The sequence below is a fragment of the Acipenser ruthenus genome, chromosome 45, assembly GCF_902713425.1.
Source record: "Acipenser ruthenus chromosome 45, fAciRut3.2 maternal haplotype, whole genome shotgun sequence".
In the NCBI taxonomy this organism is placed as follows: Eukaryota; Metazoa; Chordata; class Actinopteri; order Acipenseriformes; family Acipenseridae; genus Acipenser; species Acipenser ruthenus.
The window spans coordinates 6,926,383-6,952,436 of NC_081233.1; the positions used below are offsets into that span (position 1 = coordinate 6,926,383).

General features: G+C 39.4%; 1 protein-coding gene across 1 annotated transcript in view; it reads right to left on the reverse strand.

The window, feature by feature from the left end:
* The window catches only part of LOC131696780 (R3H domain-containing protein 2-like), a 53,367-nt gene that overhangs the window by 22,221 nt on the left and 5,092 nt on the right, over positions 1-26,054 (reverse strand). The window contains exons 2-11 of the mRNA XM_059013208.1: positions 6,065-6,241; positions 5,198-5,433; positions 3,846-3,887; positions 3,523-3,612; positions 2,839-2,965; positions 2,573-2,651; positions 2,417-2,476; positions 1,790-1,930; positions 1,140-1,248; positions 494-589 (exon numbers count right to left, since the gene is read on the reverse strand). Of these exons, the coding sequence (XP_058869191.1) occupies positions 494-589; positions 1,140-1,248; positions 1,790-1,930; positions 2,417-2,476; positions 2,573-2,651; positions 2,839-2,965; positions 3,523-3,612; positions 3,846-3,887; positions 5,198-5,362 (909 nt within the window). The 5' untranslated portion in view covers positions 5,363-5,433; positions 6,065-6,241. The remainder of the gene's footprint in view (positions 1-493; positions 590-1,139; positions 1,249-1,789; positions 1,931-2,416; positions 2,477-2,572; positions 2,652-2,838; positions 2,966-3,522; positions 3,613-3,845; positions 3,888-5,197; positions 5,434-6,064; positions 6,242-26,054) is intronic.

The window sequence follows — 26,054 nt, forward strand, 5'->3', positions numbered from 1 at the left end:
TGATATATCCAATTGTATTTTAAGCACAGCTCACCGCTTCCACCCCTGCGCTGACTCAGGAGGGCGAAAATGAACACACGCTGTCCTCCGAAGCGTGTGCCGTTAGCCGACCGCTTTTTTTCACTCTGCAGGCCCACTATGCAGCCAACCGAGAGCTACAGCGTCAGAAAACAACGCAGCTCTGGGCAGCTTACAGGCAAGACTACAGAAGTCGCTGGTGCGCGAAGGACACCCTGGCTGACCTAAACCCTTGCCGCCCAGGCAGTGCTCGGCCAATTGTACATCGCCCCCTGGGAACTCCCGTCCACGGTCGGCAGTGGAATAGCCTGGACTCAAACTGGCGACCTCCAGGCTATAGGGCACATCCTGCACTCCACGAGGAGCGCCTTTACCGGATGCGCCACTCAGGAGCCCAGCTGTGGACAACTTCTAACGTCGTAATTAGCTATAAAACACCACGGCACATTCCAAGTTCCGACACATTCAGACTTACTTCCCGAGCGAATATGCGGTCTCTAACTCTCTGGTACTCCTCTTCTCTCTCTTCTATCGATTTACTTCTCCTGCCATCCTGTAGCGGGACTCTGATCTGTTAAAAAGAAAACCAAGTGAGCTTGTCAGCCTGCCATCTTCTCCCAGCCTAGAACCAAGCCTGCAGTCACAGCAACCTGGCCCTGCAGTTACTGTATGAAGTCTGAATGCAAGCACAGGAAGCACCATGGTGTTTGAGGTGCTGCCCTTTTAGATCAGACAGTCAGATGTCAATTCTAGGTCTACTTTGTGGACAATGAAAATATCACGTCCAGTTTTTAATTCTTCAATTCTCCATCTCTTATAAAATGGAACGCAAGACAGTCCTAGAAATAAGATTAAAGGGGAATCCATCCTATAATATCTGTAATTCAAATCACAATGGAGACAGATCCTGCTCTCTGATTGGCTGACAGGGTATATGTGTTCTTTATTACCAATACCAATAATGAAAAACATGTACAGAATCAAAAATGTCAATATTCATAGCTTATTCATATCTTTAAATGTATATGCATGTGCTCTGTTGGTAATGTAATTTTATACATTGAAATTAATAGACAGACACACACACCATGTGGGAACAATAAAAAAAAGGATCCATTCACCTGGTTATCATCCTTATCAATACTGGCGTCATCTCTCTTCAGAATAAATTTCTTTTGGAAATCCATGTTCCTCTCATCTTTGATATGCTCTGAAAACCTCTGCTCGGGGCTGCAAGAAAGAAAGAAATATTTAACCACTGGAACTATGCTTTAAAAGTGTCCCTGCTTTGATGGCTAACTCCAGTTAGCAACTAATTGGTGTTGCATGACGAAAGCAGTCATAGCTATTACATGTAGACCAGTCGATTTGACGTAGTGATGTGGGATGGAAGAGAGGCAGATATGATTTCACTCAGTAAAATGTTCTCAGTTGAAAAAAAGAAAAAACAAGACAATCATGAGAAGATACATTGGGAAAGAGAGGAGGTTGTTTGGTCCATCAAGACTTTTGCTAGCACACCAAGCAGAAGAGAATTGTTTTTTTGTTCCTAGTGTTTTAGATATTTCACCTACTAAGCTATTCCATGCATTTATAAAAAAAACTTTTACTCCAGGTGTGCCCAATCAAGTAGTGACTTGGATTAACTGTATTTATACAATTTAGGATTTTATAAACTTCAAATCACCTTTCTTTTTTTTTAGGCTGAAGAGGTTGAATTATTTTATCGCGTCCTCACAGCTCACGCCATTAAGACACGAGATTAACTCACATGCGGGTGTTGCCGGTCTTGTTGATAATGACGGCTTTTCCAGTTTGGTCGACATTGTGATCCATGCCGAAGTAAGCAGCAACCCGGTGCAACAGCATGCGGTGATAGGAGGTCATCTGAGGAAACTTCTTGTACTGATTACTGAGGACGGAAAGAAAAAGCAGGAGAGTCACCCCCCCCCATGCCAGTCTTTATTGTTTAAATCAACAAGAACGTTTGCAAAGCAAAATCCTATCCATTTATGAGAAGCATTGCAAAAAAATCACTAGCAAGAAACTACGAGCTCAATATTAAGATAGACTTAAGAAGATCCGTTATTATTATTAGTTTATTTAGCAGACGCCTTTATCCAAGACGACTTACAGAGACTAGGGTGTGTGAACTATGCATCAGCTGCAGAGTCACTTACAACTACGTCTCACCCGAAAGACGGAGCACAAGGAGGTTAAGTTACTTGCTCAGGGTCACACAATGAGTCAGTGGCTGAGGTGGGATTTGAACTTGGGACCTCCTGGTTACAAGCCTGGTTCTTTAACCACTGGACCACACAGCCTCCGTTAAATAGCTATGCACTTCTTGCTGGGTATAACTTATAGAATTGTGAATGCATAAAAAAAAACGACTTACTTGTTATCATTGATAAATTCTAGAATATCCTGTTCCAGTTTTAGCAGCATCATTCTATCCCTATTTGGGGTGGGGGGGACAACAAGAGACAACCAAGTTAAAATTATAAGCAGATAAATTGGCGTGTGAAAAAGACATTGAACGTGCAACGAATACCTTGGATTGTTCTTCAGCGTATTCACCAGGAACTCGTGCACATCTATTCCTGTTGAATCTGTATACTCCTGGCTGGAGTCTGTAAAAAAATATAGAATCCGGTCAGTATACCCTTTATTTTCTCTGGTTAACGTTTTTTGCTTTTTCCCGGATTAGGAGCTGCCTCTATTTCACAGCTTAAAATAAATTACTACAGTATGCTATGTGTTCGATCAGCATTGGTTTGAGCTAACAAAATTAGAGGGGCCGTGTCAAGATGGCGTTACCTCGCGACAGCATTTTCTTGGGACCCTTCTCTTTATTCTTATCTTTTTCCTCCTTCTCCGACTCTTCTTTGGATGATTTCTCTTCCTCTTTATCAGACGGACAGCTGATGTGTAATTGAATAATGTCCTTTAAGGCAGCAGAAAGCAGGAAGATGTTAAAAGGATGGGGAAAATACTTGCTGCACTGCAGTTTAAGCCATTCCAGGTTTAAAGATGAACTAAATTGTATACCTCAAGTTCATGCCCTCATTGGTGATGTTAGTCTTGTGCTAGGTGAATCTTGCGATGCCGTAGAGCAATTTAGCTATCTATCTATCTATATATATCAGTCCTAAAATTCTAGATGATGCAAAACTTTTGGCTAGAGCTGTAGTTTCCCTAATTTTCCAGAAGTACGCAACGTTACCTTAGTTAAGCTAACTGGGGTCTATGGAGCTAGCTGCAAGTCTAAAACGAAGGAGATAAAACTATATGAAACTGTAGTCAAGACAAATTTGTACGAGTTCCTATTAATGCCATTCAGATGCTTCCAATGGATGCTGTTCTATATCTTCCCTACCCTACCATTTCAGTGAAGTAAACTTGCATTAGCACACAAGGAGACATAAGGTCTTTGCTGTGTACCCATGGCATAATTGTGCCAGTGCTATTGCCCAGCAGGGGGGTGGGTAGACAGAGACTAACCTGTGTTTCCTGAGGCCCGTCCCCAGTGAAGGGGCTGGAAGACTCTTCACACACTGCAAGGCTTCGCACCAGCTTTAACTTTGCATTAGACTGGCCAAAAAGAAAATAAAACACAAAAAAAATCAAATCAAAATGACTAGCGTCAAGTTCCCATCCAATCTACATATCGAAATACTATAGCAGCTTGTCCTTTAGCACGAGCTTAGTTTATTTTTGCAAGGCCATGTGGTAGATAAAAAAGGAAATCACATACAAATGCATACAGATGTACAGTTGAATGCAAGCGGAGAAGATGGACACAGGCAACATTATCAGGACAGTACCTTGGCTCTTTTCCTGCTGTGTCCATGGTTTTGGGTTCGCCGCTACACGGAATAGAAATGAACTCATCAGTTGGAGAAACAAAGCTACACAGACAATAGAGACAGAGGGTGGGTCCTAAACACACCACCAAAGGAAATACATATTACAGGACGTTTCCTTTGTTGTTTCAGGTGGACAGGAACACGTGCAGTGGTGATGGCAGTGCTTGTAGTGCAGTAGAGGCTTTCTGTGAAATAGCCCATTCATATTGCAGATGGCCCATTCATATTGCAGATCCATATTAAAACATATCTCTGTGGCGTCCCTGAAGTGTCTTGAGCATATTAATGAATCTGTTCATTACAGATTTGCCTGTATAAATAAAATATTTTCTAGTATTGTTAATCTTGTGCTATGCATGATCTCTACAGCACTCATGCTGAAATATGTCCGACAATAGCTCTTGCTACTGTCAGATCAATATTCTTTATAGAAAGTTCTCAGAAATCAGGGGGGATCAAGGAACATGCAACGCTGCAGAATGTTCTTTACAGCAAGTGATGCGAAAGCGATTCGCTGAACAACGACAGCTGCAATAAAAAAAACTTTGCCATATAAATATAATTAACTACAAAAGCAGCAAGACAATCACTGCTCAAACCACACACCACCCACACTGCTGTACCCGGTGAGTCACTGATATACAGGCAGCACGTCAAAGCTCATTGCAGGGGTTAGGTGGAGCCCTGGGTTTCAATGCACTGCAGTGCTGTTTTTTTTGGAGGTTCAAATGCAGAACTGGTCACCAGTTAAAGGAGTCTGAAGGTCCCACGCTAATAAGTAAAAAGAACATTGATTTTTTTTTTTACATACTAACAAATCACCATAAAGGGTCCGCAAGTTTAACTGTCCGCTGTTTATTGTGCAGAACCTTTAAACTAATCTCATGTTTCAGCCACTAAATTCATTCAGTAGGTTTATTAATTTGCCGTGTTACTTGAAGTGCTTATTTTTGTACATTATCTATTGTTTACTAAATGGGATCCCTGCTTTACCAATTTCAGCAAGTTAGTTTTACTTTTTCATAGCATGTACGGAGCTCGAATATTGTGCTTTTTATTGTTAATTTGGTAAAATGAACGTCAGTGACACGCATACCCTGCCACAGCTGTAAATACAAGTAGAGATAATAATATTTTTTAAAAAAAAAGAGATTACTGTGACCTGCATGCATTCAATGCATGTAAAAATATATTAACTTGTGCAAAAAGATCTAAGCCAGTTTCAACCCATTTGCACTAGTGGTTCTCTTGGAATGCGTGTGTACAGATAGAGATATGCATGTAGGGTTTTGTTTGCTGCTGTTCCTCACCTGTGGGTCTAGCTGTGCATTGGCCTCGTCAACCTCCTTCTCCATCCCCTCCTTGCTGGGAGAGTGGCTGAGGAGCTTGTTCTTGTTGACCAACTCCTCCACCAGCATCTTCTCAGACTCCTTCATGATGTCCAGGGTTTCTTGGGTGCTGTTGTTGCTGGACATCTTCCACACTCAGGGGAGAAGGAAGGAGGAAGGAAGGAAAAAAAGGAAGGTACTTGGAAAGGATGCCAAAGCTATGGAGGTAAATGTTGAAAAAGTTTTAAAATTACAGTAGTTATTCCAGGCATTGAGCATCCATAACTTTAAAAACACTCAAACTCAGGTAAAACGTAGTCATATGCAAACTTCTCAGCTAGGGCCTTCTTCAATGTGAGCATTACCTGCAAGATAACTGACCTAATGGCAAATACTGGTGCAATATAAACATGTTTTAGAAACAGGTTTTAGGGTTTTTGTGCAAGATTGCACAAAGACGCAAGGATGGATCGCTGTTGTTGATTGGGCTAATTTACCATTCAAAATAAAACGAGTGAAGAAACAGCTGCTTGGATTTGTGATGATTGTTGCTTTTGTGAGACTCTGTGGAGAACAGCAATCACCACCAATCCCAGCAGCTGTCTCGTCAGTTGTTTCACTTGGAATGGTAAATTAGCCCAATCAACACCAATGACCCTCACCTGTGGAGAGCTTACCCAGATAATAGAATAAAACAGGTTTGTGCTGCTCTAATCAGATAATCACCTGTTGAACCAGAAACCGCAATTAAAAACTGATTCAGATTGATGAAAGACTTTGCCCTCTTTTGATGAGGATTGTCTCGGGTCGATTAAGTTAAAAGACTGGAGATGAGGCAGAAGACCGTACCTGGAGCGCGAAACTCTGATGCAATGAATCAAATCTCACGTAAGATTCCAGGAACTGGCTACAACAGACTCCTTTGCAGAGCGACGGTTAAATTGCATTCCATATTTTGAAAAGCCTGGTGAAGCCGCTGTGATGAAAAGATCACTCCTCAGGCATTCTCTCCCTTCCAGGCAAACTCTGTGGAGGAAGAAAAAGAAAGCCAAATTTAGGATGGTTAACTTCAAAACAATAATAAATCTAAGCAATCCTAACATATCTCCTACCATGACTATAATTGCAAAATTAGAGCCATTTGTATCACGAGGAAGCAGAGCAAGTTGGCACCTGTAAAGGTATTGCGGTCTAATCATTTGATCCTAACATTGGCGGACTGAAATACTGACACCATTTCATTTAAACAGTATATATGGGTCCTGCTTAAAAACACACCAAGAGACCCCCACACAGGGAGGAGCTAACAGATCCTATCACCATTCAGATCAATTGAACAGGCCCCATTAAGTGTGGCATTCGCACATACAGACGAAAGAACATCCACAGATTGACTCTCAAGAACTTGTGCCAAGGACTGTCCTTACCAAGGCTCATCGCAGCAAAGTTCATCACACTGGCAATATGCAATTAACTAGTTCTGTGCCCCACGTCCCTTTGATTTGATAACCGAGCTAACATACAGTAGTTGTTTCTGCTTTGACAGTGGGGGGGAGGGGGGGTGGGGACAACAATTTTGACATTGACAGTCAGCGTTGTAACAGGTGCAAGGGCAAATCCAGTGAACTGAACGAGCAATTGTTTGGCTCAACAAGATGTACTTCATTGGTCTATTTTATTGGGTTCTGTCGCTTAACAGCACCCAGATCTGATTGTCATAGTGTATATTAATCATTCACAACAGCTTCTTTATCTTCATCCCTAAGATGTGTTATGTACCACTTGTAGGTTACAACCACTAACTGTGAATAAATCAAACATTTGAGAGGTTTGTCCAAAAAGCTGAATCTACCTTAGATGACTAACCCAACTGCAAGTCAGTAAGTCTTCTCAATCAGAAATGTTAGTGCAGCCATTCCTAGTAAACGTGATTCAATTAGAATTCACATTATGACCCCACACAAAAAGGTGATAGAAAATAAATGATAAATAGAAATTACGCTGAAGAAACAAAAAAAAAAATGTGTGGTTCAAAAACGTAAATTATATAAAAACGCATTTTTAAAAAACGATGAATGATGCATGAATTAAATGCTCATGAATGAGCTCCACTGGCTTTGTTCCTTTCCGATTTCCAGGCATACACTGCGTTGCCATGGAGACAGTGACATCATTCACAGCTGCTGCTCAGTTGAAAAATATATATTAAAAATCTCTCTCTCTCACATAAGGTGCTCCAGTGAGGGAGGGAGGGAGGGAGGGGGGGGAGAGAGAGAGAGAGAGAGAGAGAGCGAGAGAGAGAGAGCGAGAGCGAGAGCGAGAGAGCAGTTAGAGACTCAAAAGCAGAGCATATGCCTTTGTTTTTAGTACTGGATGAAAAGCCAACTTCAGCACAGTAGCAAGGATTACCAAGTGCTGTACAGTGTCCCTGCAATCCTATTAACTTCAGCACGATACACAGAATAACTCACAAATACTTACTGCTCCGATTCAAATATTCACAGTCTTTTTCAGTACACAGCTGTTCCACATGTTTTCCCCTTCTGTGTTTTACATGGTAAGCAAAGAACAATTGAACAGGATTGCTGACAAGCAAGTGTGGGGTAAATAATTTGCATAAAGGATTAAGCAACTGCAGCCTCTAAAAGGGCCACAAAAGGTCTTGTAGTTTTGTTTGCAGTCGGTCCTAAAATCCATACTTATCTGCATTACGCATGCAGTACATACAGTATGTGAAAAGTGCTACACGGGTCAATTTCAGAAGACTGACCAACAGCAAGCCCAAGATTATTACGGTGATTATTACTTGATTCATGCCAAAGCTGCCCGATTCCAGCCTTGCTGAAGCACCCCCAGATCATCACCGATCCTCCACCACATTTCACAGTGGGTGCGAGACACTGTTGCTTGTAGGCCTCTCCAGGTCTCCGTCTAACCACTAGACGACCAGGTGTTGGGCAAAGCTGAAAATTGGACTCATCTGGGGGTGCTTCAGCAAGGCTGGAATCTGGCAGATTTGTCTTTGTGAAGGACGCATGAATCAAGCCAAGTACAAGGTTGTCCTGGAAGAAAACTTGCTTCCTTCTGCTCTGACAATGTTCCCCAACTCTGAGGATTGGTTTTTCCAGCAGGACAATGCTCCATGCCACACAGCCAGGTCAATCAAGGTGTGGATGGAGGACCACCAGATCAAGACCCTGTCATGGCCAGCCCAATCTCCAGACCTGAACCCCATTGAAAACCTCTGGAATGTGATCAAGAGGAAGATGGATGGTCACAAGCCATCAAACAAAGCTGAGCTGCTTGAATTTTTGCGCCAGGAGTGGCATAAAGTCACCCAACATCAATGTGAAAGACTGGTGGAGAGCATGCCAAGACGCATGAAAGCTGTGCTTGAAAATCAGGGTTATTCCACCAAATATTGATTTCTGAACTCTTCCTAAGTTAAAACATTAGTATTGTGTTGTTTAAAAATGAATATGAACTTATTTTCTTTGCATTATTCGAGGTCTTTTTTGTTATTTTGACCAGTTGTCATTTTCTGCAAATAAATGCTCTAAATGACAATATTTTTATTTGGAATTTGGGAGAAATGTTGTCAGTAGTTTATAGAATAAAACAAAAATGTTCATATTACCCAAACACATACCTATAAATAGTAAAACCAGAGAAACTGATCATTTTTTGTCGCTGGTAATCCACCCGATACTCACCAAGAGAATTTCAGATATACGGTAGTATACATGTTGGTCCATGGCCTACGCACACCTACAGTCTGTAGAATAACCCTTGTAACATACTGTAGCTTCACCTGCGGTTCCTAAGATACAGCCTTGAAAAGCTGAAGTGAAAAATAAAAAGTAGTTCACAGTGACCTACCATTTATATTAGACTAAATGTCCACAGTCATAAAAATGACCCAGGCCAAACATGACCCTTTAGATTCTGCATTAGTTACTGTGTTTGGAAAGCCATATAAAAATACCACAGAGTGGATACCAAGGGGGGGGGGGGGGTTGGTTCAATTAACTTTATGGTATAATTTTGTCACAATTTGCCCTTTGGATTTCATGGAAAATCGAGCCGATAGTAGCTAATAAAGAAAAAATGTACTTAGAAATACTGTAGTCTGCTAGAATGAAGTAAAGGGAGAGGGGAGGGTTTGTCCGTCTCTTTAACACAAACCAGGACCGGATGTAAAATAAAGATTGGTCTTTTCCTGTAAGCAGCGTCTCTTAAAAGTGATTTTTGAATGTCTTTGCATTGACACGTTGTGCTGATAGGCGTCTCGGTGCAAAAGCTGAATGACGGCTCTCTTTGTTCCCTGTGCTAAGGATAGCAAGTGTGTGGGCGTGAATGAAATCCCCTTTTCTCAATGAAACTCGAAAGAAACTGCTTCGATGCGCTTTCCCTTTTAATAAACCCGCGGACGATCATATCCCCAATAGGATCAGCTATAAAAAATAAAGTGCAAAAGCTGCTTTGTTTTGCTATTAATTTTCTGGCATCAATGTTGAGTTACCTCTTCCCAGTTTCCTCATATTTAGATCTTCCATAGTAGTTAAGTGTCTGCTAGTGGGACTATAAAGGACCGCTGGAATGAAAGGGTTCAAAGCTAAATCAATATCAATAATATGAAAGAAATGTTTGTACATAGCATTTGGTTTGGTTTTTCAATCTTTTTCCAATTAAGTGCAGAAAAGTTATATAGCCATTTCGTGCACTGAAGCAACCTAAAATATCTTTAGCTACAAACTAAGCGTGTAATAGAACGAGATTAAATGACTGCAGCAAGCAACAATCAGCTATTGCTTTAATTGTATTTTTTTTTTTTTAGAAATGCTGGAGAAACGAGTTGGGCATAACTGAAGAATATTAAGATTTATGCTCATTAATTAATGGAAGGACCACGAAGACGTTGCGATAAACGGAATATTCATGTTCTGCAAGATTCTACAGATTTTAAAAAAGTTTCCAAAAGTTTCATACTATTAACTGTCAAGCAAGATTCCTTCTTGGGATTAATGACACGTTTCCACTGCCACCAAGTGACTTGATATCAGTCTTGTTTGGTTCCATCAGCAGCTGTCTGAGATCACTTCATTTTGGAATCGGACGTTCCCATTAAGGATGGTGGGCTGGCAGGATGCAATCTCTCAAACTCTCATTGATGGAGGAAATTACCCTACAAGTGTCATTTGGACAAGCCTTGGGACTATGTATGCGAACAGATGGCTGAGAATTAACTGTATTATCAGGGACATTTTAGGAGGTAGCCAGTGAACTACTATATAAAATGGCAAATACATAAAAACGAGCTGGTGCATATTGGATTGTAGGCTGCAGACAGAACAAAAGGAGTTTTAGTTTCAGATGGAAATGTTCTTTGTTCAATTAAGCATTGACATATGAGTGGCAACCACTAACCTAAATCAGTGATTATCCCAGGATAAAAGTGTTTGAAGCAATCCAGGGGGGATGATAATAATAATCCATCAGAGGTTAATCCCAGCAGGGTACACAGTAGGTTGATCAAATCAACCCATTGGTGGGGTTTTAAAGTAAACGGGAGTTCTCAATAACAGCATGGCTAAAAACAGGTGGGATTTACAGTAACCAGCTCAATATTTAATAACTCCATATTAATTTTGCTGGTATTTTTTGCCCTCTCCACCCTCTCCTCCAAGGCAGGGAGATTTAGACTGCCTTACTAACAGTTGCAGAACCCTGCAGATTTGAAGAAAGCTTTGAAAGCTGTGAAGACGACTGTAAAAAAGCCAAGCAGGCCAATACAGGAGGGAGGGTTGGGAGAGCTGAAGAGCGAATGAATCAGCACCCATCCCACAGGACTGCGTGGGGGGGCGGGAGGGGGGAGAATGACGTGAGCAGCCCTGACGATTGAGAAGAGGACCTATAATAAATAAAACTGTTTACATACAGTAGTGAGTAATGTAGCAGGGGCAAAGAGGGGAGAAAGGGAAAGGCTACTTAAGAATAATTCATGAGACTTCCGTGATAGGCGAGAAAGTTAGCGGTTCAAGAAACGGGGGTCTGCTTGTTGTAGCTGAACTAAGTGTAGTTTCCAAGTTATCTCCTTGTAACAATGCAGGTTCCAGTACATTTACATAGAATAGGAGGAATTGTACAGTTAGAAAAAGGACATGGTTTGATCGGTAATCGTTATCAGTATATTTTTCTCAATTGTAAAAGGTAATTAAAAATGGTTGTTTTTCTGTTTGTTTAACAATTTTTGCAAATGTTTGCTGGGTTGAAGATAATGCTTTTCGTTTCGGGTCTATGTAGCAAAACAAAAGCATTACATATTTATTTTTTTTTGGGGGGGGGGGGGGGGGCCGGGGGTTAAGTCTAAAGTTGCTAAAGAATGTTATCTATACAATATGCATTTTCTTAATGGTTAAAAACTAAACAAAACAAACAAAGAAAACATTTTACTGTAATAGTGCGATGTTATACGATTGTCAGCTAAACAAAAGGGAAATCGTATTCTAATATTTACCTGAAACTGAACATAAACAATCTGTGTCAAATGGAGACACTCCTACATTTACAGTGCAAATTAAAACCTTCCAGTTCATTTAAACCCCACTCTAATTTCAAGACCATCTCAGGCATCTGTTTATTCCTATTAATTAAACCAGATAGATTTGATGCTACCTTATATTGCTATTGTAACAGCATGTAATTTCTCTGGTCATAATACATGTAACGTTCCTTAAAAAAAAAAAAAAAAGAATCATATATCTCAATGATGGAACACAGTATCCTCTTTTCTTATTGGGTATATTTTCTACCAATGGGAATGCTATCTCCATGGCAACAGAACCTGTCGCCAAGAGAAAACAGGAGATTTCTTTTTCTTTGCATTTTGATCAAGACTGCTGCTGCACACCCTGTCTTTGCACACCACACACACACACAAACTGTTGTAGAATTTAGTTTTAGAGCAACCAGGTAGCTGTATGAAAAAAATAGCCATTAAATGAATGGAGGCTCACCACTATCCAATCAGATTGCCAGTCAAGTAATTTACTGTGCATTTCCCTTACAATACCATGGCTGAAAATTCTAAATCAGGACTGTTAATATGTAAAAGTATGTACACATACCCCAACATACTCAAAACAGCATGTGCCAAAGAAAGTTCTTTGCAAGTTTTATTACGAACTATATAAATCTACATGCACTTACAACAGCACTCTCTCATTTTATTTATTGCATTTATATAGCGCTTTATATACAAAAGTATCGCAAAGCACTGTATAGAGGTGCATCCTTGTGATAAAAGCAATACAGAGACACTGAATTAATGGGTCACTGAAAGGTCTAAACATGTGCAGCCCCTTCACTTTGAGCAGATAAAGCTGCTCTTCTGTGCCTTTTTCCTTTATCAGGGTAGTAAAGACAGTACAGTGCACCTCCATGCGCCTGCATTGTGAAGTTATGCATTCTTAATAAATAGGCTAAATACCAGTAGGAGTTCTGGCTATTGCTACCTAGTATAAAAGTAGGCATGTAAATAGTTGAGAGTTTAAACATTTCCATTTTTCAGGTATAAAACACATTTTTCCTAAAATGTTTAACCATTGCAGGTTCACAGTAGGATGTGTGCTGTGCAAGGTAATTTAGTCAGTCTTTTGAATATACATATAAATGCTGTACACACGCAGTCTGCTATTGCAAAGATATAGATTAATACACTATTATACACTAAAGATTAAAATTGAAAACGGCTTTAAAAGTGTTTAACCCTAAAGTTAAGTAAAGGAGGCTGTGTGGTCCAGTGGTTAAAGAAAAGGGCTTGTAACCAGGAGGTCCCCGGTTCAAATCCCACCTCAGCCACTGACTCACTGTGTGACCCTGAGCAAAGTCACTTAACCTCCTTGTGCTCCGTCTTTCAGGTGAGACGTAGTTGTAAGTGACTCTGCAGCTGATGCATAGTTCACACACCCTAGTCTCTGTAAGTCGCCTTGGATAAAGGTGTCTGCTAAATAAACAAATAATAATAATAATAATAATAATAATAATAATAATAATAATAATAATAAAGTTCAAATGTTTAGTAAATTCACCGGACATTATAAACTCAACCTACTGCATGAAAATCGCCACTTGGGATTTTGTTTTCTACCAAAAATTTTAAATACGACCAAAAATAGCAGTTTACTTAATTAACAAATTTAAAAAGCGAATCCCTTCCTGTCAAGTCTTTTGTTTAACATCATGTAATCAAAGAAACTACAAAATGAGATTGCAAGAGTCTACAAGAAGCTACCATAACTGTAGTACAGTATTTCGTGCTAGATTTCGAAAATGCCACATTTTTCAATTTTCCGTTAAGTATATGAATGCTAAACCTTTGGCCACAGCTGCACAATGCTAACACACACAGGCTGAGCTAATCCAATCTCCCTGTCCCAGGCTTCTGCAGTACAGCACAGGCAGACAGGGGACTCTTTGACTTTCAGTGTAGTGACGTTTCCATGCATTGCCAGGCAACAGCTAATGAGGGATGTCCGGCATGGGGCTTCCCTGGAATGCTGCAAGACATACTGAAGCCTGACTGTATCATTCAGCTCCCTTCCAGCTACTGCCTGTGGACGGGGGAGTGTTCACACTCAAGAGCTGCCATTACTCTACACAGTCTAGTGTATTATGTAGCTTACTGCAGGGGAAAGGATGCATTTTGCAAATGCTTTGTGCACAATGGAAGAATCTGTTTTTTTGTTTGAATGTTTGAATATTGAAATATCCGTCCCAGCGCTACAGAAAAAATTGGTGGAACTGAGATAGGTACTTTTAAACAGCAAGTGAGATTGAGAAAATGTAATTCATATATTCTGCTGTACTGACCTGTCGGGGGTGGGGGGGGGTCTGATAAAGTGCGGTTCACAAAAGGCAATTGAAGTAATAAAAACAAGACGCTGTGATGAATGGTATTTTAGTATGAATCTGAATTGGGGGATGCTGTGCAGACCGTGTGCAGCACTCAGTGTTTGTTCTGTTGCACGGTACAGGTTCTCTCTTTGAATTCTTAGAACAATAAGGAGCTTTACTGGAAAGCTCCTGATACGCTGTCCCAGATTAGACATCGTGATGACTCTTGGCAGTGTAGCACAGAGCTGTGCCGACAGCAGCCAGCGAGGGAGGGAGGCTGTATGCTGCGCTGTGCTGGACTGTAGCATCTCTTATCCCACTGGTTTTCCCCCACCAGGTCCCTGGATGAAAGCACTGACGTCAGTAGCAGTCTCCGAGCAACGCAGAATGTAGAATGACCTCTTAAGGGGTTCCCTTAAAAGGCAGCTCCAGTCTTTAAAAGCTCCATGCTACTCCATTCATTTGATGTTCTACATTGCACAGTGCATCAGACTGCACGTGCTATAGGCACTGTTGGTACGATTCTAATCTATATGAAGGTTGGCGGTTTTATTAAAGGGATACAGTATTTCACAGAAGGCAAGATCTTTCTGTGAATTTCTCATTAAACACCAGGTTTTAAGTTTCAACGCAACACTGCGGACGGGTATACAAGCCACTGGTAAAAAGTGTCGAATCACGATTTCAAATGGATTTGCCTTAATTTTTTTTTAAATAAGCAGTACACTAGAATAATGAATACTTTAAACTGCATTTCGGAAGTGTTTGCAATTGGCATACTGTTAATCTGTCTAGGAGAGTCAACTTCAATTAAAATTGCATATCTGGTGTGTTATTTCTAGAAAGTGAAGTGGCTTTCCTGGTAGCTACAAGCAGATGGAATGGGACACACTGTATTACGATGAAAGACGGTGCAACCACAAAGGGTTGATCTACAGAGTTAGTTTAAAGTTGTATGCATAGCTACAAGACACGGCCACCCAGTAGATTTTTATCATTTTATCTGTATGCAGTCTAAGTAGACAAGACATTCATCAAATCACTTAATCACACCTGCTGACAGCAAGACAAGCCTGACTTTGTTTAATAGATAAATACTGACAAGACGACTCAAAAAGCAGTAAATCAGGAGGCCCATTAAAACCCAACCAGGCCCAAGACATGTCCGCCATTGGACTGAAAGGGTCATACTGCAGGCTTTATAATCCTTTCTTTATTTGACTAACTTGTTATGCATTATCCTGCAGAATTACAGCAACATAGTTGCACACACACACACACACACACAATTGCACAGAACAACTAGCCCAGCCGATTTTACTCATGGATCCTATAAAGTGTAATTAAATTGGTTTACCATGCACAGCTGTGATGAGTGCAACCTTACGCTAACCCAATTACACTGGAAACCTTTCCCCAGCGCGGAAAATCATTTTACATTGATTTATATTTGCAGCTTTTCCCACGGACCTCCCCCAATTAGCATTCTAAGTAAATCAGTAACCTTCAATAACCCAGGTGGTGCCCTCGAGGGATAAAATGTAAGTAAAATCTCTGCATCACAAAGTGTGCTGGGTTACCTCCTCTTCTTATTACAGGTACTTGATTACTTGTACCACCCTGTGCTGAAAAGGCATTTTTCTTTATCAGGTCAATCAGACATAGATCTGGCTCTATTTTTAAACATTTGAAAAGCGCATACAGTGTTAAGTGCAGGCTGTAGCAAAAACACCTGCTGTATTAAATCATAGTTTGATCAAGATGGAAGTAGATCCTTTGCCTGTGTTTGCGAAGTGAGCAATATACAGCTGGATGCTTCAAGGATAAAACAAAATCATACATGCAAGTCATCAGGATTGTTTTGTCTATGCACAGATTTTCTCTTGTGCTACATCTTTTTTTAAGATACTAGGATTTATTAAATTCAAGCCCATGTTACATTCTCATTAATAAACTGCTATTCTGTAAAGTTTTGTCAAACCTCCCGTTTTAAATTATAATGGGAGTCAGTGTTCCAAAGTACTGCACAGATCTCCTGCTCTTTATCCAAACAGAGCAACATGCCCAGTAATCGCAGCGTCTCCGTATGCAGACATGCAATGCAGTACGAAACTAGCCATGCATTCACTCAAATTAGCGTGGGCACAAATGGGCTTTTCCAATAGGATGCATTCATAAAGCAGGTTCATCTTTAGATATGGAGCTACACACTTTCAGACGTTAATGCAAATACAAGCAGGCATTGAGTTCACTGCATGCATGTGACCGAAAGCTGAAGATCAAGCCGTATAGTTTGGGTTCAGAAAATCAAAACAGCATGTGAACCTGAACACAAGAAAGGGTACACAGCATGTATTACTGTATGTATTTGGATGAATAAATGTTCAAAAGCTGAAGATTATGACTTTAAAACATTATGACTTTAAAGCAAATTCATTATATTTCATTTTAAATGCTGTGCAATGAGAACTGTATTTCCATGCCTGTGTACAGCTCTATGGCCCTCTGCGTGCATTCATGAACTGCAGTACCACCCTTCAGTGGGTATCCTTCAACAGCTACACATCCAAATTGTTATTTAAAAAGTGTTTGCTGTAGTACTATATTCAAAGTCATACATTCTGTGCAACAATTTCAGAAATGAGAAAAAGCTGCTCTGAATGCAAAGGTCACAGTTCTGACTTGCTTTTTACACTAATGAGCGACCTTAGAGAATACTCATTAAGACAAGTGGAAGTTCTGAGCACAGATCCAGACACAAGAGCCTTTATCATTTTTATATTCAATGGCAAACCTCTATGGTTCTGCAAAGTCATTCAATCTAACCTTGAGTGTGCGTCACAGTAATGTGTTCATAAGCACAACACAAAACAACTAAAGGATACTAAAACACATACTGTCCATTTTTAGGAGGATCTGTCCCTCGATCTGACCTCAAAATGAAAAAAATGGTTCCCCTTTAAACGGAATCATGATTGCATTAAAATATTGACCATTGCATAGCATTTAGAGGGAGTCCAGGTTTTCCAAAATGCCTTTAATTGTACGTTACCGAAAGCTGGCTCAAACTGCTTTGCAACTGGACTTCTTTGTAAATATTCCCTGCTACTGTGGGAGAAGCAGTAGAGAAATACTAAGGGGATGTTGCATAACTGGGTTAATCAAATAGGATATTATTTTAGCTACAGCAGTTAACTGCGGCGTGGGCCAATACTGAAGACAAATGCAGTCAAGCTGAGAAGTGCTTTAGTCATTGAGTCACTGGGTACTTTAGCACGAATGTCAAATTGAAATTTTTAATACATCTGGGTAAAGAGAGAGGGGAATCCCTCTGGCCATTAGCTTAGGGAATCATATTTGACAGCAGAGAAGCGACGTGGTTAAAATACATAGAAGTCTGTGCTAACACACGATGTCTTCAGAATGAAGCTTCAAACCACGATACAGGTTTGACTGTACAATACTGTTTTCTAGACATTAACGTCTACAGTTTAGAAATCAAACAGCATCAAAAATGAACCTGTGCACAAGGAAACACGTTTGTACAGTGCTGTGTTGGAGGGTAGTAAAAAAATCCTACAGCACTGCATACACAGCATCTACATGCATTAATATTTAATCTCGCATCTACGTCAATCGGTACCCAAAACATGCCCATTTTACTGAACGCTAATAATCTTGGATATTGAATTACAGATTGCCTACTCAAGGGAAGACTGAGCATTCCTACAGTTCCAGTAATTCCTTTCAAACTCAACAGTACATTTGTCTTTAACTATACTATATTTAAAAAATGCAAACAAGAGACCGGTTTCTTAAAGAAAAAAAAGTATGATATAAAATTATGAATGACAGCAAGCCACAGTGACCTACTTACTTGACAATGTTTCAGCATAGTGCATTCATTTGACTCCTGGCTTTGTTACTGCAATAATATATATATATATATTTTACACGCATCCTATACTTTCTATAAGCCTACCTCCTTCGTTGTCAATAACGACACACAAGAATGCCTTAACTGAAATATAAAAATGATATTCATAATTTACATAAATAGAATGAAAAGATATATATCAAAGAACGGCCACTAGGGCTGCAGGATATTTTTAGAAACATGATTCTTATTCATCTCGCTTAGCTGCTTGCTTGGTCTGCTGCATTATTATTATTTTATTTTTTTGTTAGATGGATTTTTGTGAAAAAAGGATAAATAATAATAATCCAGGAATCATCTACATACTAGAGGATTACCTTCATAGCAGACTGGCTTTCCGTAGCCTGCCTTTGCTACAGTAGCTCACTCCCATTTAGAATGAATAAGCTACGTACTTTGAGGGAATTCCTTATTACCTCACTGCTGTCTCCAACTACAGCCAGCAAAACAACATCATCCATTTTCATTTAGGATCCCCTCCCCAACATACACACATACCTCCTTGATCAAATTCCCACCACACACTTCATGCAACTAACCTGAATCATTTCAGTCATTAATTAATTTTCTACAGCCTTAAAAGCTTTTTTTTTTTGGTTTATTGCAAAACATTAAGGCAAACGCTACAGCCTTCCAAGGAGCTGTAGCCCCCCCCCCCCTTCCTGCCAATTCCAAAAAGCTCACAAGTGCCCGACTATAAAATTAAAAACCATAATGAATGATGTAATTAGTTCCTTATGCAAGAGATTACAAAAGGATTCCCCAGAAATGAATAAGCTGCCCGGCATGCATTCAAACCATTTTCTTTGTCATAGCTACAGTATATAAAGGGCACAGCTACATAAAAGGCATACATAATATAATAACTTGTGTTAAAGATTTGGGAGAAGTCATTGAAGACCCTACATTTCACACAATATTATATTCAACTCACCCCCGTAGTACAGCAGTTCAGAGAAGAGATGCTTTGTAAAGATGATGCTACAAATACTTGAGTTCAAGAATGGCCATAGATTCCATTCCTGCCGGTGTTCAGTTCATTGTTAGTTTAATGCTGATTCGTTTCCTAAACCCCCAGATCCTCTGTGTTTTTTTTTTTTCTGAATGAAGTACTGCTAGAGATCCCTTGCTCGCTTGCTCTTGCCTGGACACTGTAAAATCGCAATGACAGGCAGCTCGGAGGAGGCAGTACAGCCCAGCTGTTTGGAGAGATGTCACTGGGAGCTACGCCAACACACACTCCTCTATGAAACTGCTACAGTGAAGCCCAGATTCTTTTAAAGGTATATTCCACCTACAGTACAGTGGTGGATACGAATATTGCATCTGCATTACGGTTTTTCTCAATCATTCTTACTGTGCTGCCAGAGAGTTACTGTACATTCATAAAAGTGCAATGCAACAAATTAATGACATGTCAAATGCAAGTCAGGTTATTCGTTTATACCATAAAAATACAATTTTCTATGTCATTCCCTGAGCTGAAACGGATACCTCAAATGCGTCATTTCAAATCAAAACCTTTATTTATCCATACTGGTCAATTGAGAACCCATTCTCATTTACAGCGACGACCTGGCAGAATTTATAACCCGTTACTGCTGCAACTGGTGGCGTACTTACTGGGATCACAGAATGAATAAATAGAGACACAGGTAAACTGGTATTCTGTAAAACTGGCAAATCTGTTTCTAATTCATTTTAAAATATCAAGATGTGGATATTAGGTTGGCACATCTGACGCTGCAGTTTAATGCATGGAAGAGCCCAGGTTTAGGCTTCAGAAAGTTGGTAGCTATATGGAAGATTGATTGTCTGGGTCTCATATTTCAAAGGGTGCCGACCTGCCTTGCCCGGGACGTTACAACCATGTAAATCAAAGAAACTACAAAATTATATCGGAAAAGTCTACCAGAAGCCATAATAGCAGTACAGTATTTCATGTTAGATTTCGCAATGTCAGTTTTTCGTTAAGTATATGGAAAACTACAAAGCGGTGTGCAATCCGATATGTTAACGTAACATTATTCCAGCAGGTTTCATTCGACTATGAAGCAAAATTAGTTAATTCTAGACGGTGATGTAAAACTTCCGGCTATAGCTGAACAAAACAGGGGGGATTTTTCAAAGTAACTTATAGCGAGTAAACCTCAGGTCTGGTTTTATACAGGCGATACACATTAAAACCTACAGAACTCAACTACATGAGGTAAGCAGGTAATACCTTTAAAAAAGATTAAAAGGAAGTATGTTTGAAGATCCTAACAGTAATGTGCCACCTTGGTTCGATACTTTAAACTTTTAATTCATGTTTTGTTTTTTGTTTTTTTTTCGTTTTACTGCTAGAAATTTGTCAAATAAACTTCAGGGCGCATAAGCAAAATTGTTTCTGACAGAGTAGGTTTATTGGCTACGCAATAAGCAGCACTGGCTCATTTGAACCTTCTCGTTAATCGGTTAATATTAACTGCTTTAATTAGACACAAGGGGCTACAGCCAACTTCCACAAGAAGCTCCTGAAACAGCCCCACTATTAAATTATAAATGCATCCCTCGTCGCTGCAAATTCAAATGAAATGCCTATATATCCAGGCCACTCGGCGCTTTGCAACTAGGCTGGACAAGGGTGTGTTTGTATTTATTTACTTGTGTTTGTTTTTTTCATTGATCATCTTGGGATAATGATTTCTTTACACTTATCACAACACAGCATACTGGGATGCTGGTCATGAACACAGGGGTGGAAATAGGACTCCCACTGCATATTAGTTTCATCCATTCCTGGTTTTAGTATGAGTTTAATAAGACGCACCTGAGCTTGTTACCTATGCAATGTGGCTAATGATGCTCATAAAAAAAACCTGCAATGGGTGAAACTGCTATGCAATAGGAATCTAACTTCCATCCCTGGAAATAATCACTGACAAGGGGTCTGAGCCATTCCACGTTTTACTATGAGCCTAAAAACCATAGGGGGGAGAAGCTTGAGTTCACACTTAAATTGTTGTAACCTGGCTAACATTTGGTATCTACAAGTAGGTAGGATTTTATTTTATTTTTTTTTCTGCTGAATCAGTTTGCCGATATGAAGGTAAGGTTTAGGGTTAATGCATGTGTAAGTGGGCTTGGAGAAACTGGCTGCGCAGGTTTCTTCGGTTGTAATGACAATTAACTTTAGAACACATGAACATATTTGGGGAGGGTGGGTAACAGCAATCTGTTGTATTGTGTCCTGGGTGCTACTAGGAATACAACAGATACTGTAACATGGTTTTGACACATCAAATCAGAGAAAAAAGACAGAAACAAGTTTCTTCAATAAGCTGAATTAGGGGGTTTAAAATGGACTAGCGTACATCATGCTTGAACTTAACAACGGTATTAAATCTGCAAAGTCTTCTGACCTGGTACCCAATAGTCAAGACTTAATCAGACTGAGATGCAACAACTGTCCTAAAACAGCCCCCAACCCAGGCAATCAAAACGTGACCTACTGCTATATTCTCCAAGTACAATGCTTTGTATCAAAACACAATAATAAACCCCTACTCAAAAGACAAGTACAAATGAAGCAGATGTTACATTTTTTTTATTTATTTTTTTAAAAGCCTTTTCTTGCCTGTAGGTAGGTGCTTTGTTCAAAACGAGGCAAAAAAGCGTAATTAGAAACCAAACCTTAACATTAAAATCCTTTGTGAATTTTATACATGCAGTCAAAAGTTCAGTACCAAAAGCAGTCCCCAGTGGGTTTATCTTAATGCTTTCACTCTGCTCCCCTAATAATGGATCCTATTCATTTAGGGAAGAGAGGGTCCTTGAGCAGTGACACATGTGTGTCACAAATAAAACGGTCCTACTGTATAGTACAGGAATTGTGAAGAGTTTTGTATCAAATAGAAATTGTTACTGCACACAGACACATTGATGCATGCCTACAGTATTCAAAACACCACTGCAAAAAAATCCCATAAGATAAAAAACAAAGCAAAAGCTGACTTCACCGGTATTGCATTTCTGTATTCGTTTTGGCACTGTCAATGACCTGGTAAAATGTCACTTAAAGGAAAAGGCTTTTATGAACTGTATACTGCATTATTGAGCAGTTTTTTCATGTACTGCATAAACTTCAAAAGTTCTCAATAATAAAAAGGTGTTTTTTAGTAGACAAACGTGATTGTTAATTTTAGTATTACATTGTTTTCTATCTAAATCCATCCGTCTCTGCAGGCTAAAAATCACAAGTTATTAACTGCCCAACGGGTAACTAACAATGATCACAAGAGACATACTTTATACAATTTAAACCTGGTAGTAGGCATAAAGACAGCTGACGTCTACTTTGAGGAAACAACTGTAAATCCAACCAGGTGTGTTTTTTTGATCAATGTATTTGAAGAATTCAATACAGCCAGGAACTGCATTTTAAATTGATGGTAGAATACCCGCCCTTGGTCTCAATCGCTGTCACTATCGTGTGAATATTTTTCCAAACATTATGGTGAAAATATACCGACGGAGATGGGAAAAAAAAAGAAATAGTGGTTTGAATCATTCTAGTTCTACTGCAAGCGCCCCATAATTGTCCCACCTCCCAGTAACTCTTAAACTGCTAGACAATGGAAGTCTTACTCGTTTCAATCCTTGTATTCATGACCATCTCTGCAGTACTAAAACAATTCCCCTGGCAGCCCCAACATGTGCAACCCTAAATATAACTCTAGATTCAAGTACAGTCAGAGCTGTGACAATGTGGGATCCTCATCATATGCGGTGTGACCACCAGTCTGAGGATTTCAAGTCAAATTACCCTGTTTATACTGCTTACCACACAAAAAGCACAGACTACCTCCACAGCTCTGTGCCCTTGAGCAAAAGATAATACTTTATCCAACACTGATCTTATTAATAGTTGTCTATGTTTTGCACTTACATTTGAAAATAAGTACATTCTTATCGATGAATGGGCTTATATTTGCGATGCTGTTCAAATGCCTCATCCTCAATGTTTCTCCGGTATTGCAATGTGACTCAAAGTCCTCCTGTCCTGGCTCCAGCCAGACATGTGGGCTCTAATGAGCAGTGATATGAGTGCAGAGCTTCATTCAGCTCAAACAATGATAAATAATTCAGAAAGAAAACTGCAGCAGCAACACCAGCGCTCAGCAGCAGCAGGAGGAGGAAGAGAACGAGAAGGGGTTTATAAATAGAACTGGCAAAGTCGGACTTATTCCATTAAAAAAACACACATTATGCTGCTGGAAATGGAGATCCGTACAGTACAGAGACGATGTCCAATAGCTTCAGGTCGAAAGCATGTTTTATAAAAATATGCAATATTAATGCATTGTGTACACAGTGGCAAGTTCACACCGCAAATAGATTTTCTGACATTTAACGGCACCCCCTCTTATGTGGCGTTACTGCTTCCCCTGGGATTTCTACAGTGGAATGAGATTTGGATCTAAAGAATCTAAACACAAAGATTTCCTAAAAAAACAATCAATCTGCTGCTCACAGTGACTATGCAGAGAGTTACGTACATGCATGTAGGAATGACTAGAAAAATGAAGATAGGAGAGCAGATCCATTGTGTATAGGTGAACACATGGTGCCTGCGAGAGTGTATGGTGATACCAAAACCACCACATATTTGTAAATGTGTACATTAACTACTGTGTAAATAAACTCTACTATCAAACCAGTGTTTCCCACCGAGTAAGCAATACAGAATGTACTAAACTATTTAATTAGGCCAATTAATAACTATGAATGGACGGATGATCGAAGTGGTATGAATTTAAGTTTTTGGTAGAAGTAATCTAATTTTAAAACACTCACACAAAATGTTGAAGCACCATGTTTTCTTTACTTGTGCAGAATTCAAAAATATATATATATAGTTGGCACATGTGTCATTTCACCTTTTTTTCACCTAATTTTCAAAAATAGCGTTTAATTAAGGTAATCAATAACCTTTGATCTGGATAATGAATAGACTTGTTTCAATTACTAGCGTCTGAAAAAGTCACATTTATCATTCAGAGGGCTACAACAGGCAACCAATTACAGTTGACAGGCTTTATAAAACTATGGCTTCATGTATTGCACAGTGCAACAGTACATTTTTAAGAAGCTGAAATGAATATTAATAGATGGAAATGGCTGGGAGAAAGTAAACCTTCGTTCTTTGCGTTTTGAATCTAATGAACTGTTAAGATAATGTACTCGCTGTAGTCAGATTTGTTTTTTGTCGTTTACAAAATCTAACTAATGTGTCCATGCAAAGCACTAATTGTCTTTTAAACTGTAAATGAAAGCACTTTGAATTATGTCACAACATGCAATCAATATCATTACTGTAAGCAAATTAGTCACTGCATCAGATCAATATCAAATTATCAAAGCGATTAACGCAATTTATCAAATCAACAACCTACTGCAAGGGGTTTATCAGATACACTATGATAGTTTTGACCTAAGTCATCATCAAAACACGAATGAATTGTTACTTTGTGTACTAAATAAGAAACTAATCATTTCAACAGAATACATGTTGCGTTTTGATAAATTAAGACAGAGCTAATGAATAATTTTCAGACACCTCAAAGTACTGCAGTACTCCTAACGGATCCCTTTTTCAATTTGCATTCCTTTCACATTAATATGCTGCTGATTATTCTCAGATATTCACCATGCCCAGCTGACTATGAGCTATACCTAAAGACCAAAAATCAGGGCATGTTCTACCTCAAAGCTATACTGTGTTATATAGCAAGCATTAAGATATCCAGCATCAAACAACTTTTTCATATCCGGTGGGCCTCAGGGAACATTTCTCTCACAGGATCTGATTCTGCAATCTTTCCTGCATTCATTTAAATCCAATGACAGACTGACCAGACGAATCGCACTGTTCCGAACCACACAGTGTTGCTACACCGAGACGGAGCTTCATCTAAGGGGATGTACTGTAAATCTAATAATTCAGCTGTTTAATATAGTAAAAACATACTTGCTCACTAATTATATGAACAGCATGATCCATGAACATTCACAGTGCTGTGGATAGCCATAAACAACCTCACTCGACTTGGAGCTTTGCAAACACATTATTCAGATTGAGCTTGTCACAGAAATCAGGTGCTGCCAATCAAGTGAAGCTCACTGGTCTTGACTGGGCTAACTTACCGTTCAAAGTGAAAGACGTGACGAAACAGCTGCTTACATTTCTGTGGACTGTTGTTCTCCAAAGAGTCGAAGAAAAGCAGCAAGCGTTTACAAATCCAAGCAGCTGTTTCTTTGAATGCTAAACTAGCCCAAATCAGCTTTAACCTGGTCAATTCAAATAATCTATGAACGTTCATGGTGTGTGACCTAAGACCATGTAACCCACTATGTGTCAACATGACAGCACTCCCATTATATTACAGACAGGAGCATTCCACGAATATCCAATTTAGAATATGGGTCCAGCAAAAAGCAGATGCATTAGAATTAATTGCAAATTCAATTCATACTGTAGTTTTATTTCTAAGGAGGTAATAGCTTTAATTAGCAGTAAACACTCTGTGATAAATGCTGAACTGGATTAACTGCATTATAGAAGAGAAAGAGAGAAACCAACACAGTTTCGATCAACACGTTTGTGGCTGCAGCTGTGTCATGAGAGTCCAAGATTGTCAAAAATATCAGACGATGAATCAACTAAGGTTTATAATACTTTAAGCTTGAGGTACACATCACAACCTGTAGCCTGATCCGTAGCCTTTATTTATGATTGCCAGGCTTTTCTTTACATTTGCAAAAAACATGTCTAAGCACTTAGCTTTGTAACTGTTTCAATGCATTTCAAAGCTTAAACTTTAACACACTGGGTATGTTGTTTGTAAACCAATTGCCATCGGAAGAAAATCTTTTTTTTTTTTTTATTATTACTGCAACATGCATTTGTATACCAGACAATTGCATGTACATGGAAAATACTGAAATATTGAATATGAAATTAAT